At 45.9% G+C, this 18,592-nt stretch overlaps 1 protein-coding gene and 1 long non-coding RNA gene across 25 annotated transcripts in view; one reads left to right on the top strand and one right to left on the bottom strand.

Annotated features, from left to right (window-relative positions):
• Positions 1-18,592, top strand: part of Trim9 (tripartite motif-containing 9) — a 99,713-nt gene that overhangs the window by 46,331 nt on the left and 34,790 nt on the right. For all 24 annotated transcript variants that reach the window (XM_087552171.1, XM_087552169.1, XM_087552162.1 and 21 more), the window contains 4 exon segments: positions 6,189-6,284; positions 8,178-8,300; positions 16,866-16,976; positions 18,053-18,206. In XM_087552171.1, coding sequence (XP_087408297.1) covers positions 6,189-6,284; positions 8,178-8,300; positions 16,866-16,976; positions 18,053-18,206 — 484 coding nt within the window.
• Positions 16,254-18,592, bottom strand: part of LOC148005292 (uncharacterized) — a 46,544-nt gene continuing 44,205 nt past the window's right edge. The window contains exon 4 of the long non-coding RNA XR_015622434.1: positions 16,254-18,479. This is a non-coding gene — a long non-coding RNA (uncharacterized LOC148005292). The remainder of the gene's footprint in view (positions 18,480-18,592) is intronic.

Below are 18,592 nucleotides of genomic sequence, written 5' to 3'. Positions count from 1 at the left end.
GAAATTTTTCATTTCTGAGAGCTGAAGAATCATGACCCTAAGCCTGTTTGCTCATCTCAAAACTGTCCCCAGCAGTATCCGACAGCAGACTGCTGTCCTGTCTGAGCTTCAGGAACAGTCTGTGTGGTGTGACAAGAACATAGCAGGGGCAGCCCAGGGAACCCGAAGAAGAAGACTCAAAGTCTGCTGGGGACAGCTCTCCACAGGAAAAGGCAGCATGTGTGGTGACTTCCTCTCTAAACCAATAAAATCCAGTGTTTGTTCATCACTTAGCCCAAGGAAGACATTTCTAAGCCCAAGCTGTGCATACGTGGCACCTGCCTCGCATCACACATTTCCCAGTTAGACTATCCACAGACTCATGTGTCCTCTGCCCAGTCCTGTGCAGAGTGATGCTCTCATCACAGCCGGCACCCTGACACCTAATAGCCTTCAGTCACAGAAGACCCTGTGGAAGTCTCACTGCCCCAAGCACACCAAGCAAGGAGCCAAGGGGACCAGCCAATCGAAGTCACCTAAGAAACTGTAAATTCTGGGCAAAGGTGGCAGTTTGTTTTTATTGTGTCCTGAGGCCAAAATTGGCTCCTTTTACCTTACTTTAGGGGGGGAAAGGCCCATCAGGAAGAAATAAGTCTCTACTTTGAGAACCCATTGACCAGGGCATAGAATTTTCTAAAATTTGTTTGGTTGTGACTTCTCAGACTAAATCTAAGGTTCAAAGTTTGACCAAAACTAGCTGTGTCTTGCTGTAATGTGGGTATTTTACTTATTTATATTTCTTGCCTTTGCTGAGAATAGAGAAGCTGTTACCTGTGTGCCTGGTTATTAGACTATCCAAAGAAATAGACCTTTTGGTTTTTTACTTTTATTTTATTTATATTTATGATCTTTTTTCAATGCTTATATCACACCCAAGGCTTGTGTGTGTTAGCAAGCACTCCATTCCTGAGCTATGTACCCAGCTCATGGTTTGGGGAAACAGGCTCTCCCTTTGTAATTCAGGTTGGCTGTAAACTTGCTGTGTGGCCCAGTCTGGCTTCAAACTCTAGAGTCTACTGACTCTGCCTCCCTAGGACTGGATAACTGTGCTTCATCACCCAAGCCTCTGTGTGTGTGTGTGTGTGTGTGTGTGTGTGTGTGTGTGTGTGTGTGTGTGTGTGTTTGTGTTTTGTGTGTATGGGTGCTTGTATGTATATGTGTGTTTTCATGTATATGCTTGTGTGTGTGCGAGTGTGTATGTGTGTGTGTCTCTGTAAGCCTGGCATCCAGAGTTCAATCCCCAGAATCCACAGAAAGGGGAGTGAGAGAACAGACTCCACAAAGTGGTTCTCTAAGCTTCATGTGTGCCACTGTGGCACATGTGCCTGTATGTGCACGCACACACATGCACACATACAGAGAGAGAGAGAGAAAGAGAGAGAGAGAGAGAACAATTTTATTAATTAAAGAGAAAGCTAGCTGAATAGAGGTACTCACTGCTCTCTTCATTGCTAATGTGAGGCAGTGTGACATCTGCTTTGAACTCATGCCACCTTGACCTCCAATGGATTGTACCTTCAAACTAAGAGCCAAAATAAACTTTCTCCTTAAAGAGGTCACTGGTGTCAGGGTTTTCGTTTGTTTTTTTAATCACAGCAATGGGAAATGTAGTTAAGACAATGGGAGGAGTTTGTATATAATATATAATCCCTGGATCTACACATGGCTCAGAATCAGATTCACATGATGAGATTTGTTTACTGTTCCCTAGCAACAAGACCTCTATGACAGTAGCTTCTGTAGCTAGCGTTTGCTACTTTGTGCGTTCTTATTTCTTCCACCCTTTCAACAACCTAACACTAGATTAGAGAGAAAAAGAGATAGAGAGGAAAGGAAAGAGATCCCTGAGTAAAGTCAGGGGTCAGAAAGGAGACAATGTTACTGTTAGACTACTAGCTGCTGATTAGGGGCATCGAGTTCCTTGAGGCGTTTGATCTTGATATCTAATTTCTTCTTCTTCCTCCTCCTCCTACTCTCCGCTTACTCTTCCTCCTCCTCTTCTTCTTCTTGCTTCTTCTTTGCCCATGACTACTTAATAAACCATGACCAACAACCAACAACCCACCCCACCTCAGGGGTCCTAGCATTTATATACCCCCTGAAAAGCCCCCAGAACCCCAAACATCACACACTTGCAGAAACTATCTGCAGCTGGCAAAATGACACCCATGTTAGAGCTCAAGGCAAATCACAGCCAGCTGCTGTGGACAATCTGAAGTGGCCCTGTATCACACAACTGGGATTAAAATTAAAACCATAGTCATAATATTTCTGTGTTTTTTAAAGAAACCAAAATTCCAGAATTGTCACTATAACTTCCCCCAAAGCCAAGAGCCTCCCACCCCACTCTGATGGGTGCACACATGTGCCAACATTTCATACTCACACAGAAACATCCCATAGGACCAGGGAAAGGCAAGTAGAGATTAAAGGAAGAGGTGAGGCTTGGTTTTTGGATTTTTGGGGTTTGTGTTTGGTTTTTTCCTTTGTTTCAGACTCAGTGTCCCCTTTTCCAGGGAGGCCTTGATTATTCCACGCATGACCTGAGCCAAGGAATCCATCAGGGGCTCTGTGACTGCTTCATTGTAACGCTACCCTTCCCTTTCAGAAGCCACCTCAGATTAGGAAACAAATATCCAAGGAACCAAACTTATAAATAGCCTTTAGTGTCGGTGCCAGCACGGTACCGAGAATCGGGCGAAAGCCTGCGGGATGAAAGAAGCACACACACACAGGTTATTCGTGTCAAGCCAGAAGAGGAAGAGAGCTTCTGGTTTCTTTATTGACCAAACTATATATCCAAAGAACACCACTTAGCAGGTATCTGTCAAGCACAGTGGGGAACCCTGGCTGAGACTTCGGTAACAAAGGACTATGTGGCCTGAATAAATTAGGGAAATAACCAGGAAGGCCAGCCTAATTCTGACTCAGGTGAGAAGTACCTGGCCAGACTGTTCCCAGTTGGGGACAAAAGGCTTCCACATGCAAGGGCAGGGCTCAGCAGGGGTCAAACCTTGCTGGAGACCCAGAAGGGTCTGGCTCAGGCTGACAACATTCTGTGAATGTAAACTTCTTGTGCCACACAGTGACAAAGCAACCAGGCCCAAATCCAATACAGCTCCCACACTTTAGAACCATACCTTTCTCCCTCTCAAGACTATGTCCAGCCAAGGATGCTGAAAGGAAAACTCACATCATGGATTTGTGCCTTCAGCACACAGGCAGGAGTTCGTAGCACTGCTATGTGGTCCTGAATACAGAACACCTCTGCTAGCACAGGCTAGAATTAAAATGTGCTAGCACAGGTAGAATTAAAATGTGATCAGGGGGTTATCCTATGAAAACAGCACATATAAACCCTTATAAGAGCATTTTCTGCTGATAAATAGCTACCAGGGTTTTTCACTGTCTGCTGCAGGATTCTGCAAGTGGACAAAGCTTGAGGAAGGTTTATAGATCTCTATCTTCTAATGTAGCTATTTATCAAATATCAAACAATTACAAATCAGGCGGAAGGCATTCGGCCTCCAACACAGACACAAAAAGACTGACTCTGGAGAAAAAAATGATTATTTGGCAGCTCATTTACTGCTCAGGTGTATAAGATCCTGAATGAAGACAGAACTCTTTGTCTACTACTAAATAACATTTCAAGGATTTGTGGGGGGAAGGGTATTTGTACCTATTTGTGTTGTGTGGGTGTGTGCACCTGTACATGTGGGTGTGCACACATATATGTATGTAGAGGCCAGATGTGATGTTCTCAATCACATTTCAGCCTATTTTCTGAGGCAGAGTCTTTCACTGAACCTACGTCATCCCTTCAGCAAGGCTGGCTGGCCAGGAACCTCCGGATTCCTCCTCTCTCGCTTTCTTGTCCTGGGATTGTAGACTTGTGCCCCTGAGCCTGGCTTTTTCTGTGGATGCTGAGGTCATGCTTGCACCCACTGAGTTCTTCCCAGACCCCATTATAGCTTCTCCTAAGTTTGCAACAGTAGCCAGTCAACAAATCTTTATGACTTTATATAATACACATTTCACAGACATGGTGAATTTAAGGTTGAAATATAAGAAACCTGGCAGTTTAATGTGTGTGTAGCCAGATGAATTTGACTCTGTCTCCCAAATTTCTAAGTACATTCACTAAGGAGATGGGAAAATGATCTTTGTAGCCCTGCAAACTTTCACTCACTTGGGGGAGATGAAGAAACAGGAGTTCTAAGGATGACAGTGAAAACCAAACTTGCCTTTAAAATTGGTCTCTCATTTTATTGCTGTGCTTTCCAAGGAGAACTCCTTTTTTTTCTTCTGCTTCTTTGGATCTTGGGAACAGTTCCTAAGGAGAAAATTTACCCCCAAATGACATGGCACCACTGACACGGCGGTGACAGAGTGATAAGTGGCCCCTTCGCAATGGTGGACTCACTGTGCTCTTTTGGTTGGTCTGGCATGCATGCCCTCTGGAGGTCAGAACACAGCCAAGGAAAGGCGAACAGAGATATTTTCCTATTGAGTCTGTGCTTTGAATCCCTCATCATCAGGTGTTTACCTGCACAGAAATGAAGAAAGTAAACAGGGGTTAAAACTACCCAACACTTATTAAGGATGTACCTGCCTTACAGGGTCCTGGCCTTTAAATGTGCTAACTCGTGCAATGCCCACACTCAAGAATAAGTAGAATCTTCATTTGATGCGGGAGGCAAAACTATGTATAATCCTTAGACAGCCAGTAGTTGGCAGCATCTATGAATGGGACCTAATAAATGCTCCCTTAAGCATTGCCCAGTATTCACAAGAGCCCACCACAAAGTACTATTTCAATCCTCCCTTCCCACACTCCAATTGGAGTTATGCAGACAAAGGTGACTTCTCCAAAGGGCGGGGCCAGAACTTAACCCCTTCTAATCCTGTTTTCTTTCTTACCCTCCTATGTTGCTTCCACCCAGCATTTGGCCTGCATGCTTTAAATAAAGTGGCCAATTTCCTCTTTAATAAGACAGATATAAGGGGGGGAAAAAATCCCAAGACTATGAGATACCATTTTGAGGTTTTTGTCTTTTTACTGAAAGGCGAGTAAGGCATTGCACTGGCTGAGGAGATGGATGGCTTTTGGACTTTCAAGAAGGCACAGGAAGGAGGAGGAACGAGAAAGCTCTGCCTCTGCCTGAGGGACAGAGGGGTCTGCCCAGCCTGCTAGGAGAGGCATCTTGAATTAAATATATTGCTAATGGCTTCAAAGAATGCAAACCTCAGAACAGAACTGAAATAGCAGTTCGTTCTTCCCAACAAGAAGCACGGAGGTGAGAGGCTTTACATGCCGACCCAGAACCCAGTGTCCTCACCCCTCCATTCTTACTGCATTGACCTCTTCTTCAGAAGACATCCATCTGCCTCAACGGAAAAAAACAAAGAGGACAAGCTACACCATGACAGATTTCCTAGACCCTCCTTTCCCCATAGACCTTCACTGAGGCCCCCCTGATCATCAGTTTGGCCACTGGCTGTCCCAGCAGATGCCGAGACTGGAAAGCAGTGCTCGCCTGTGCACACTTTGCCAGGCCATTTGGTGGTTCGGAAGAGAGTAGGCCTTGGCCTTGTTAGGAGGCTGGTATGGGATCGTAAGTGCACTTGAGAAGGAAGAGGACATTGGTTGGGTGGAATGCCCTCCTGGCCTCTATCTCTGTGGTTAACATTTTTGTGGCCCCAGAACATCACACCAGATCCCAACTCTTCTTCCTTCATCCTGCACTTGAGCATCTCCATTATTTCTGCCCTGCACTCCACTCCCCAAACCTTTGGGCTAAGTACTGCCAATAGGAATCAGTTCAGTTGGCTCCCTAGTTTTTTTTTTTTTAATGCCTAACAAATGAACTAAATGATTAATTAACTAATGAAGTAAGGGCACACTCTAGGTAGTATCCTGTGGCCAGGAATGTTACTGCTTCAGAGAAGAGAATGCTCGAGCCCAGGGAAGCACTGCCTGCCTGGCTACAGAACCCACCCCCACATGCTACATCAAACACCTAACCCCAAACAAGAGGACTCAGGGCAAGCTAATGGCTCCTGGGATTGGGAGCTGGTTACTTTGAAGTAACCCCCACGTGGCCCTGTGTGACAGCAGCTCAAACTTTCCTTCCTTCTCTCCACAGAGCCAGCTTTCCCAGGCGCTGAATGGATTGTCAGATAGAGCCAAAGAAGCCAAGGAGTTCCTGGTGCAACTCCGCACCATGGTGCAACAAATCCAGGTATGGCGGGGAAGCCAGCTCAGCTGACAGCAACCAAAGCAGGGTGGGACCCTCTGACCAAGGTGTTCCAAGGAAATTCCTCTTGCTTTCTGCCCTGTCTCTTCTACACAGGCAGACACACACAGCGGCCAGCCTCACCCAGGCTCTGTCTTGAGGTTTCTCCTCTGACCATAAGCCAGTGTTGACTGTCTTGGGTGCTTCCTGCCTTCCACTCAGAAGCCCCAAGTCACCACTACACTGCAAGCCTATTTTTGTGAACCCAGATTATTCCTGAGGTTCTAAAACCCCATAGGTCCCCAAGCCCTATTTTACTGGACATTAACTAATTCTTTCTTGTCTTCTCTCTTGTTTTTTTCTTTCTCCCTGGCCCATCATAACACGTCTTCTTTCTCTTCTCAGACAGTGGGATGCTGTCTAGCCTCAGTCCCCTGACAGCTATGCTTTACAATGATTTATGTAGACACAATGACTGGCAGGTCAGCCAACAGTTGAGAATGCATAGTTTCCCCTGACACCTGCAAAAGGCCGGAGACATCAAAGCAATGACCCCTCTGCAGTGTTTACCTTCTTACCTGTTCTGAGCTTTGCCTCTTAGGAATAACCTTAACTCTGCCCTCAAGGGAAACAGCTTTCTGAGTGACTGTCTCACCCTTGTCAAAGCAGAAGTGGATTTTTAATGCAGGGCGGCCTCTCAAAGCATCACACTGGTTCCATTACTGTTTTTATGTGCATAGCCATGTTAAACTGTGGCTTCCCTAGCAGCTTTGCACATTTCCCTCTGTTTTCCAAAGCCCCACAGTTTATCAATCAGCCCTTTCTTTGCATTTGCTGGCACAAACTATGCAGCCCCAGGCTGTCACACCCCCTTCCTTGCCTCTCTACTGGAGCAAAGTGTTCTTTCCCTAAGACAACAGTAGCAGAGTCTTCAAGGGGAAGGATCCCTCCTATCCATCCCATCCACACCCTACACAGGGCACAGGAAGCTCTTAAAGGAGGAAAGGCCCCTTCAAGGATTTTTCTCTGAGAATTCAGACTGTTGCCATGAGAGCCAAAATTAGCATCCTTGGAGCTGGTGCTCGATCTAATGCTGTCTGAGACAAAGACCCTGCATTTGAAGTGGCAGAATTAAGTATCACAGCATCTTACCCTTAATAAATGTCTATAAATCTAAATTACTAGTTATAAAAGAACTATATGGGTTCAAGTCGAGTAAAAATGTTATGCCCAGCATTTAATTTAAATACCATGGGGCCACACTCCTCCCATTTTCTATGTAGCTCTCATGCTTCAGCAAGCCACTGTGTCTTTCCTGATTTTAATAGCAAAAAAAAATGTTGTTACAAATAGGTTTTTTCTCATTGTGGCCTTTCTTCATGTAAGGGACAACTTTTTTTTGCCTGTTATTCTTAGACCTTATTATATACTTCTGTTATCATTGGATGGCAGCACTGGATCATTGTTTAACGTGGGGGACCTTTGTCACCCCTTCTTCTCTCTTCTGTTAAGTTTAGTACTCCTCTCTCTCTCTTGCCTTGACTCTCCTCTTCCTCCTAGATACCTTATTTCAGCATGCAGAGCCCAGCAGAGACACCCATCGAAGGACGATTGTACCACCCTACAAGCCAAAACTTTATTGTACTTATTACAATTCAAACTACAGAGGTGGTTTCTTTAGATTAAAATTAATATAAGTAGCAAATAGCTATCTTTTTACATATAAATTTAAAGCAAAATTTTACACTATAGAGTACAGTTTACTAGCAGTTTGGAAATGATCAGTGTACTCTACATAGTTCCTTCCCATCTCTTCAGTGGGGAGAACTAGGGTGCTCTGGTTTCCCTGGCTACCTGAGCTCCCATACCTGTGCCTGAGAAGTGTGCTCTCTTGTTCAGGAAAACAGTGTGGAGTTTGAAGCCTGCCTGGTGGCTCAGTGCGATGCTCTCATTGATGCCCTAAACCGAAGGAAGGCTCAGCTGCTGGCCCGGGTCAACAAGGAACATGAGCACAAGCTGAAGGTGAGTGGCTCATTAGGGTCAGTGGTAGACAACCAGCCAACCGGGGGCAACAGTGGCCCACTGGGGACAGCAGGAGGCAACCAGCCAACACCCACCCCGGGGGGCAATGGAGGCCAGTCACAGGAGGATCTCATTCCTCACCCACATGGCCTGATCAGACAGGAACAGACACATCCCTGCATTCTCCATTTATGCCTTCAGTTTTCTAACCAGAACTTGCTAAGTGACTTCTCTGGACCTGGGTATGGAAATAACAAGATAAAAAGATCGGCATTCGTTCTACTCTCCCAGGAGGAGCAAATGTTAAGTAAGGCTTCCAAGGGAAATATATCATAAACTAGTTTTTTTTCTTGTTTGTTTTGGTAAGAAAGGGGATAGTAAGTCCTAAGAACAGGATTGAAAGCTTATATAAGGGTGGTCACACATAAGCAAAAAATAAAATGTGTTCCTATGTAGATAAATAGAATATATGTTTTCTTAAAAAATAAAATGTTTGTAGACTTTTCGATATAGACTTTGACCACTACGAAGTAAAATTAATGCATTATAAATCTGGGGTGCCATTGACAGAACTGGTCTTGAAGACGTGGTAACCTGCCTGTCACTCACTAGCAACAAGGTGGAAAGTAGGAGCAGAAGGGGGTCCAGTGGTTGGAGCTCAGCTAAGGACCACACACATGGCCAACAATCATCAGGCCTGGTGAGGGGAAGCGTAAGCAGTTGTGACCTGGGGTTAAAGCAGAAGCAAGTACCTTCAAGGCTGTCTATTGGACTGGCATCAGGGGACACAGGGCCACTTCAAGGGAAGTGGTGGGTCAATGGCTCAGTGACAAATATTACCCAGCAGGTCAGTTACCTAACACTAGATCTTCAAGAACAAGAGAAATATAACTTCTAAATTCAGATCCAGTAGCTGAACCAAAGAAGTTTCAACAATGAAGAAGTGTATGAACACAGTATCCAGGTCTGTGGCAAGGAGATTCCAAGTGTAGCATCCTTCCCTGAGACTCTCTCCCTTTCCTGCCTCCACAGCTCTCTGAAGTGCATTCGGAGCTACGTGGCTGCTGTTTCCCTGACTAAACTCAGCAAGGCAATGCAGTGGGAGCAAAAACCTTTCCCTGCTGCCTTTTGACTTGGATTGCCACTCAGGGGACAGTTCAGAATTGAGGCAAGCAGCAGGCTATGTTTCCAAACAGGAAGGGCTCATGAGAGCCTCGTCACTTAGTGAACCATGTGTCCTGACCTCCAGCTTGGGCTCCCTGATGTCATACCTCTTTGGGTTTTGCAGAGAACAACGGTACAGTGCTATCAAGGAGTGAGATTCTTAGGTAAAGAGAATAGCAGATCTTGAACTCGGCATATAGACCTAGATTTAGGGTGGGGATGGGGAGTCCCCAGAATGCTAATGTTACAGAGCCCGTGTGGGTAGCAAAGTCTGGCAATCATGATCTCAGTGATGGGTCTGCTAAGAAGGAATCCTGGGTGAGAAGGTCGTGCCTTTGATCATTATCAACAGTGAAAGTCTGGAGGACTATTCTTTGCAGCGAGAGCATACAAGTTAGATTATAGGGATCCCCTTGATAATTTCCACAGTAACTCTGTGAGGTCACTGGTGCTATTATTCCAGAGAGAAGGGAATGATAACACCATGAGTTAAGAATTAACATCACGGGGCTGGGGATTTAGCTCAGTGGTAGAGCACTTACCTAGGAAGCGCAAGGCCCTGGGTTCGGTCCCCAGCTCCGAAAAAAAAAAAAGAAACAAACAAAAAAAAAAAAAAAAAAAGAATTAACATCACGAGCCACAGAGCCCAGAATCTGAACAAAAGTTCCCTCACTGCTCATGACAGAAGTTCCGTGCAGAAACAAGGCATTTCTCCTCAGCCAATGGGTTACAGTGCTGCGAAGGGGTACAGAGAGGCAGGGACACAGTGGAAGCAATTAGTATTACCACAGATGGCTGCAGCACAAGTGACCAGCAAGCTTTTGGGGGAGGGGTGGTCAGTGCCTTAGACGTTGTAAGGAAAACCACCGACAGTATAATCGTCACAGAACACCTCGTAGGAGAGCTGGCATCGTAGATGCCTCATCTGTAGGTGTGTTCATGGCCACTGCATTCCTGCCTGCAGGAGGAAGGCTGCCAGGGAAGATGGTGGTGATCAGGACAGTTAGTCCTCAAGACTGATAGTCTCCATTGCCATCCTCCACTCAATGACTGTCACATAGCCCTTCCTTTGTCCCCTATAGAAATGCAGAAATTTACATTTAAGCAATCCTCAGAATATCTTGTGCGTTTTGGGGTTTGCGTGCACATGTGCATGTGTGTTATTGAGGATTGAGCCTACGGCCTCACACACACTAACCAAGCACTCTAACACTGACCTACACTGCCCACACTCTCCTTTTAGTATTCTGAGACAGAGTCTTGCTGAATTGCCCAGGCTGGCTTTGAAAACACTCTAGCATAAGTAGGCCTTGAACTTGTGATGCTTCTGCCACAGTCTCTAGAATATTTGTGCTCACAAATTGTGTCACTAGACCTGGCTTCAAAATACCATCCAAGTCACATAGAGATGTGTAGGATAAAACCGTGGCTGTCTTTGGAGCATGCACTGGACAGCTAGTGTCATCCAGCTGAGAACCAAAGCAGGCATTTCAGTACCTACTTTTGTCTCACTGGAGTCTCTTTGACCAAACATTGCAAGCACTGGCCCCAAAGCAGTGACCACAGTGAACATTTGTGGTGCTGTGTGGTAGAGGTGACTATAGCTGTCCTGTGTGGGAGAAACAGAGACCAGCAGTCTCTATGGAAGAAGAAGTCAAAGACTGGAGAAGTGTCATTGATCTATCTCATGTCAGCAGACAGCAGAGTATGACAGCCCCTGCACTCCTAACTTGGTTCCATCTCTGCTGGTCAAGACTGGGGATCTCACCCATGGCCTGTGCAATAGCTAGATTCTCAGGAATGGTCTCTACCACACCCCCAGGCCTTCCCTCCCACTGCCCTCATCTTCCCCCTGGAAGGAGAGTTGTGCTACAGGCCACATGGATGCCAAAGGGCTATTGGACAGAGGACACTGGTGCCCTCATTTCACCCTGCTCAGACTCTGGAGGATGATGAAAAGAGACAGGAGGCTAGCTGTTGCCCTCAGCAGCAAAGCTGTTCTGTCTTCTGTCTCTGATTCATCTGTCATTTTCAGCCAGTTGTATCTCTCGACACTCCTAAGGCAGCCACCAGTGTCGCTGCCACCATAACTACTGACACCAGCCTCCACGGGATGTCTTCATTTGTCCCTGTCTGTTCCCCTTCTTGTTGTTTTTGTCACTACCAAGACCTGTGAGGGAAGGCTGGCCATTTAAGGACATCTTCACCAAGCATAGCACTTTGTTGGCTGTGTGGCAGGAATCTCATGTTCTTCCGTTTCCAAGGGCTGCTCTTGGCTGACAAAGAGGCATTGTGTGTGTGTGTGTGTGTGTGTGTGTGTGTGTGTGTGTGTGTGTGTGTGTGTGTACACAATTCAATAGCCATGGGATGCTGGGAAGCCAGTGTGGATTTAGGAGTCTCAGTACTCTCTTGTGCCCTGTTCTTACAGCACTGTCAGCCTGAACAAATATAAGGGCTCTGGGGAGACAAGATGGAGTCAAGCATGGAAAAGCCTAGATTCTGTGTTACAGAGACCAGATTGTGTGAGAGGTCAACCTCTGTCACCAACAACTCTCTAACTTTGAGGAATTCTATGGCTCAGTTTCCTTTCTCTGTGTGTAAGATAGAACGCAGATAGAGCATTGTTCTCACCTGTGGGCCATGGTGAAGCGTTCGTCACAGTATCCAACATAAGAAATTATATGAGTACTTAGCACAGTCTCATATTTTGGGCCTGTTTGAAATATAAATCAAAGTCACTGCTATTCTGTGGTTTGAAAAGCTCAGGGATCTAGTTTTGGGATGTCATAAACTGAAGCAAGCTACCGAAAGACATTAGAGAAGGCGTCTGTGAACTTCCAAGAAATATTCCTAGTTTGTGTGTAGAATTAGTGAATTATTTGTGCAATGTTCTAATGATCAGCAGAGGAAGAAAGATGTTATGTTACCATCCTTCTCAGGGCCTCCTCTGCTGGGTACAGCCCCCAAACTGTCCCCACTGCTCCGACGTCCTTAAACATCCTTAAATCCAGACAACGTTAGAATGTGCCATTGACGCTTTTTGTATTTTACAAAAGTTACATATTTCCATTTTCTTGTGAGAAGTTTGAAGTATTACCTGAGAATTAATTTTGTTTGTAATACTTTCAAACTTGAAATCATTCTAAAAGCACCTTAGATATGTGCTTCCTCTCTCTCCCTCCTTTCCTCTCTCTCTCTCTCTCTCTCTCTCTCTCTCTCTCTCTCTCTCTCTCTCTCGGTCTCTCTCTCTCTCTCTCTCTCTCTCTGTCTCTCTCTCTTTCCCTCTCCCTCCCTGCCTCCCTCCCTCCCCAGCATTTTAGGATGATCCAAGGTTGAATGGTATGAACCTTTGAATTTGGCATAGTTGTAATACTAAAGCTTGCTAGTTATCAAACTCCATATTTGTGGAGGACTTCCGTATGTCCACCATGGTTATATGTAGGCTGCTCCCTTCTGGAGCTGTTGTACCATTGTGTTTTGTTAGAATAGTTCCCATTTTAAAAAAAACTATCATATGGTCATGTCACTAAACAGGAAAGCATCCTGAATGTTCCTGGCTTATAATATGCCCCCCCCCATTGCTTCCCAGCAGGCAGATGACCCTTTGAATACGGAATGGGAGAAATAAAAGAATTTAGCCACACTCACAAGGAAATTTTAAGTAATTAGATGGAGTTAGTGTCAGCAAGAAAAGGAGATTAATTCCAGCTGAGCCCCAGCCCAGTCTGGTGAATGCAGTAAAATGAATGCAGAGAATTGGTTGGGCGTTGGGAGGAAGTCTTGTATAAAACCTAAGCACCTGGAATATCGTGAAACCTTTACTTGCCCTTGGCCAAAGTCGGGATGGGGAGAGGGGTAAACACTAATATTGTAACTGCAAGATTCACTGATTTAAGCCTGTCATTATGTCTATGGTCCTCTACCTCCTACATATGAATAAATCTGAAAATGTCTGTGTAAATAGAGTTCCCACTGCCCCCAAAGAATCAACAAGATGCCAGCGCACACACACACACAGTTAGGGTCCTCATGAGTAAGACGCACACTTTAGTACCCCAACGCATTCTGGCAATGCCAGTGAAGGGCAGTCTCAGATTGCCTTTGACGTCCTTTACCCAGATACCAGTGAGCCTCCTGCCTCTAGAAGTCATGCGACTCACTGTGGGGCTGACAGACTACCCCTGTACAGCTCCGTACTGCATCCTGAGGGATTCCATGTTGCAGCACTCTGATGCGGCCACCCTCCCACCTCCACGCCCCCTCCCGCCCAGTGGTAACCACCCACTCCCCCCACTCCCCAGATGGTAAACATTCTCCTGCGTGGACAAAATGCCTCCTGATTGCTGTCTTCCTAGGGTGTGGGCTTCCTCCTCCATTAACTTCTCTGTGCTAGGATACAGGCTGCTCGACACCGAGCTTCGCGCACTCCACACAGTGATTATCAATGAGCCTGCTGCTGGCCTTCACGATTCAGAATAAACCACTCACAGCTCTGCTGTTAAAACTCCCGTGCTCTCCTTAAAACATGTATGTGTTCTGTGTGTTTAATAGGCCTAAGTGATTCTTTTCTCAAGTAAAATCTCTCAAAGCTTTAAACTTGTCTTTGTAAAAACTGCTGTCAGGTGAACCCAATGTCATTCGGAGCGTGGGGTTGGGGATAGAGGAAAAGCATTTGTCTGAGACCCTGTGGGAGAGTAATGGTATACAGTATTCTTCTTTAAGTTAAATTTCTCCAACTTTTAAAGAATGTATTATTCTTTAAAGAGAAAAATTACAAATAATACACCTTAGGGGGGAACCCTAGAGCTTTCGATTTAATCAAAGAAATCAAACCAGCACACTTCCCCTGTTACTCCCCATGAGCCGCTCAGTTCAGAGCAACCTCAGTTGCTCACTGTGCTTCTGAACCTGGCTGGGTGCAGAGAAATTTCCCTAACAGTTAGGAGCAAAAACCAGTGGGGAGCAAATCCTTCAGGCTTGAATTCTGAAAGCACATGTGTCTTAGGTAGAAAAGAACAAGCAAGAAAGGCTAAAGTTTTTCTCTATGTGGTGGGGGTGTTAAACTTGGGGTAGAAATAATAGATTACATTTAGAAAAGGGTGAAAAATAGAAAGGACATTGTCATTTACTCAGACTGATGACTTACGAGTGATCTCCCTCCAGCATTCACAAGAGGAGTGTGAGTCAAAGCTGTTTATTCTTATAAATAAAGAGGGAAAAAAATTACAGGCACATGGAAACTGGAGAGGCAAGTGGAAGTCGGGGTGAACGTACCTTTTTCAAACTTAGGTAAGAGTGGAATCCTCTTCTTTAACACCAAGCCTCGCTGTGGGTTATACCACGTGGGCTGATGGAGGAATGTAATGTGCCTGTCATTAATGGGGACGTAGTGTGGTCAGAACGAGCTCTACCTGTGTGCACACACAGTCCTCCTGGGCTAGCTCGGCTGCTGAAAAAGCCTGAGAGTTCAGGGAAACTACAGACCTTCGTTAGACTGTCCCTTTTCCAAATAGGTGCTGGTGTCATGTCCTGACCCAGGCAGTGACCCTCATTACTTTTGCAATTTATCAAAATAAAACTCGTCAAATGATCAATAGGTTCCTGCTGTCCTGCAGAGGCCATCGCTCTTCTGGTAAAATTCCCAAAGCTTCCCCTGGTTTCATGGGCTACAGACAGATCCCGTGGGAACTGGGTTAGACTCCAGTGCAGACGAAAACAGGGGGACTGTTCTCCCAGGACCTATTTCTGTCACTCCTGTGACTTGCACAATGCCCAGGAAAGGGACTTGACTGCTGCCAGCTGCAAACACAGTGCCAAATGGTTTTCTGGGTCACCAGCATCAAAGCCCAGAAATGTGTACCTCAAAGGGGTTTGGGAAAAGACATCCTTGCTTCCTAGGAACCAACTTCAACAAAACGACGAGAAAGAAAAAGAAGGAAGAACGGTCTAAGCAGAAAACTAATGGGTAAGCGAGCTGAGAGAAGAGTTGACCAGAGAGTAAAACACATGCTCCTCACCGGGCCGGGGAGATGGCTTAATGGATAAAGTACCAAGACCAGAAGTCAGGTCCCCAGCACCCACATAACATGCTGGGGGGGTGTGGTGCCTGGAACCTAATAGTAACAACTTGGGAGGCAGATGGTGGGATTTGTGGTAGCCAGAGAGCTAGACTACCTGAATTGGTGATCTCTGGGCTCGAGTCACCTGATGTCAACCTTTGGCTTCCATATGCACAGGTTTACACATATGGATCTATGCACACATGCATACATACCACACACATACATGCCATTTGGGGGTCTTGGGGTTTTTGTTTGGGGAGCTGTTGTTTGTTTCCTGATTGTTTGGTTGGTTTGTTGGTTTTTTTGACCAGTGTTTTCCCCTGGAACTCACTCTGTGGCCTCAATCTCAGAGATCCACACCTACCTCTGCCTCCCGAGTGCTGGGATTAAAGGCACATACCGCCACTGCCTGGCTGCAAAACTTTTAATTAAAAATTCAATAAAATTTTTAGACCTTACAAAGTGTTTATACTCGTAAAAGATCTAATTAGTTGGCTGATCTCCGTAAGGTAGGAAATATCGGTTCAGAACGTGGAAATCAGCGACAGTTCACCCAAAAAACCACCAGGAAGATCACTGAGGAGCCAATCCCTGTTCTGCTTGCTTGAGAATTACCACCTCTTAGGCAGAACGAAAGCTTCTCAGGAGTGGGCAAAGAGCCCCACACTCACACAGCAACAATCAACTTTCCTTAAGAAGGAAATCTTTAAAGCAGACAGAAAACTTTAGAGTATTGAATGGTATCTTTATTAGTACATGTGCGTCATAAACTATCACAATGTAACAATAAAAGCCAGAAGTGAGAAATGGGCAGAGAGAAAACTATGAAGGCATTAAATACCCTATAATGGAGTAGTAGGAATAATTGCTATCATTCCTGTTATTATCCCACTAACTGGGATGTTTACATAGCCAGCAGCATTTACCCATGGTAGCAGCAGCAGCAGCAGCAGCAACAACAACAACAACAGCAAAAATGCCCCTGGGTTTCAGGTGGGGAAACCCCTTAGAAGAAACAGCAGGCCTGGAAAGAGGGTGAGTGCAGCCAGTAGCCTTGTAGAAGCTGTAGGTCTCTTACTGACAACTCCTGCCATCACAGGAGTGTCAATATTATGACTTCTGTAACCTTTTCTGAAGGGTCCTGTTAGCAATGTCCGGTAAGAACATCACCCATCTGTCCTCCAGAGACCTTGTTCGTTCAGAAAGCAGCACACACTATTCTCCTCCATGTGGATGCATTTCCATGATGCGCTTGGATTCTGCTTTGCAGGAACTTTCTACTGTGAGGGACCCCCTCTGCTGTTTCGCACCCACCTTTCTGTTCTCTCGCCAACCTTAGGTGGTCCGGGACCAGATCTCTCATTGCACAGTGAAACTGCGCCAGACCACGGGCCTCATGGAGTACTGCTTGGAAGTGATTAAGGAGAACGACCCCAGTGGCTTCCTGCAGGTCAGTTTACTACCTTCCGCTTCCTGTCCCAGATAACCCATACCACTGAGTATAGAACACATAGGTGGGACATCTAGCAGACTGGCTTACCCCATATCGCTCAATAGCAGACCCTGCCTGCACACTCAGGGAGTGTTCGAGAGCCTGTTGCAGAATTCCACTGACTTCCTGGAAGTCTCTGACATCCTATGCATCAAGACTGAGAAGAACATGGGCTGAAGGAGGGTACCGGAGGCTTTCCTTCCTGTGCTTAATCATGAGAACATAATTCTCTGTACTTTCTCCCAAAGAAGAGAGTATTGTCTCGCCTGAGAATCGGGCCTCCCCCCTCATAGATCTGAGCAGTTCTGTTAGCTGACGTCTGTGTGAATGTTCCCTCCTTGCCGCCTCCTCCTGTTGCTCAGTAACCCAGTTATTTTCCCAGTGGTACTAGAGAGGTTGCTTGTTTAGGACTTTTTTTTCATTCTCAGTTGTAAAGAGCTACAGTGTAAGCTGGGGTTTGATTGCATGTTTGATATCAATGACGAGGCGCTTTTTTACTAAGCTGGGACACGTAGATCTCTTCCAGTTCACATTCTGCAATCAGCCAAGAGTGATAGTTAGAACCAAACATAAGAAATGAAAAGAGGTCTCTCCCAAAGAGTCAGTGAGAGCCACATGAAGCTAGTGTGGAACAGCCTCTCTGGCCTGCAGGCCTCATTCCGGAATTTTTGTCTGGCTGCCCATACCTTAAAACAGAAGGGTGGAGCTGTCGATTCTATGGAATGAACTAGTCTCCACTGAAGCATGCTCTTAGGGTCGAGCATTTGGAAGCTCAGTGATAGATCCATGAGCACATTTCATGTGAGACCAGCTAACAGAGGCTAATTGTTTATAATGCCCTCCTTCTAACTCGAGAAAAAGGTTCCACTTTGCTTCAGAAACTGTGGGCCACTCTAGTCGTGCCAGTCTTTCTCACCAAGCACACTGAGACGGGAAGGGCTTGAGGTCCCTGTGGTTGGGTGGTAATACTGACAGAGAGTCCAGGAGCAGTGTTGTGGTTTGAGGGTGACATCGTGTTTCTTTGATGTGTTTAGATTTCAGATGCCCTCATCAGACGAGTTCACTTAACTGAGGACCAGTGGGGAAAAGGCACACTCACTCCCAGGATGACCACGGACTTCGACCTGAGCCTGGACAACAGTCCTCTGCTACAGTCCATCCACCAGCTGGACTTCGTGCAAGTGAAAGGTGCGTCCTTATGTCCCCAGGGTCAGCACACTGTCCTGAGCAGGCGCTGCTGTTTGAAGTACTGTGGATGACCCTGTGATGAAGGTTATACCATCCAGAGTGAGACTAGACGAATGACCTCAGCAGTTGGGAGCGCTTGCTGCTGGGTGTGGCGTGCACTCCTATAATCCTAGTACTTAGGAGGCAGAGGCAGGCAGATTTCTGTGAGTTCAAGGTCAGTCTGGTCTACACAGTGAGAACCACATCAGGCAAGACTACGTAGTAAGACTTTGTCTAAAAAAGAAGAATGAGAAACAAAAATTAGAAAGGAAAGAGGAAGAGGAAATAAAGAAAACGGTCTGCTGCTCTTGCAGAGGACCCGCGTTCAGTTCCCAGGGCCCACTTGA

This window comes from Rattus norvegicus, chromosome 6 (assembly GCF_021556685.1).
Source record: "Rattus norvegicus strain SHRSP/BbbUtx chromosome 6, alternate assembly SHRSP_T2T, whole genome shotgun sequence".
Lineage (NCBI taxonomy): Eukaryota > Metazoa > Chordata > Mammalia > Rodentia > Muridae > Rattus > Rattus norvegicus.
The sequence above is the reverse complement of the archived record's forward strand: the minus strand, read 5'-3'. Positions and strand labels throughout refer to the sequence as shown.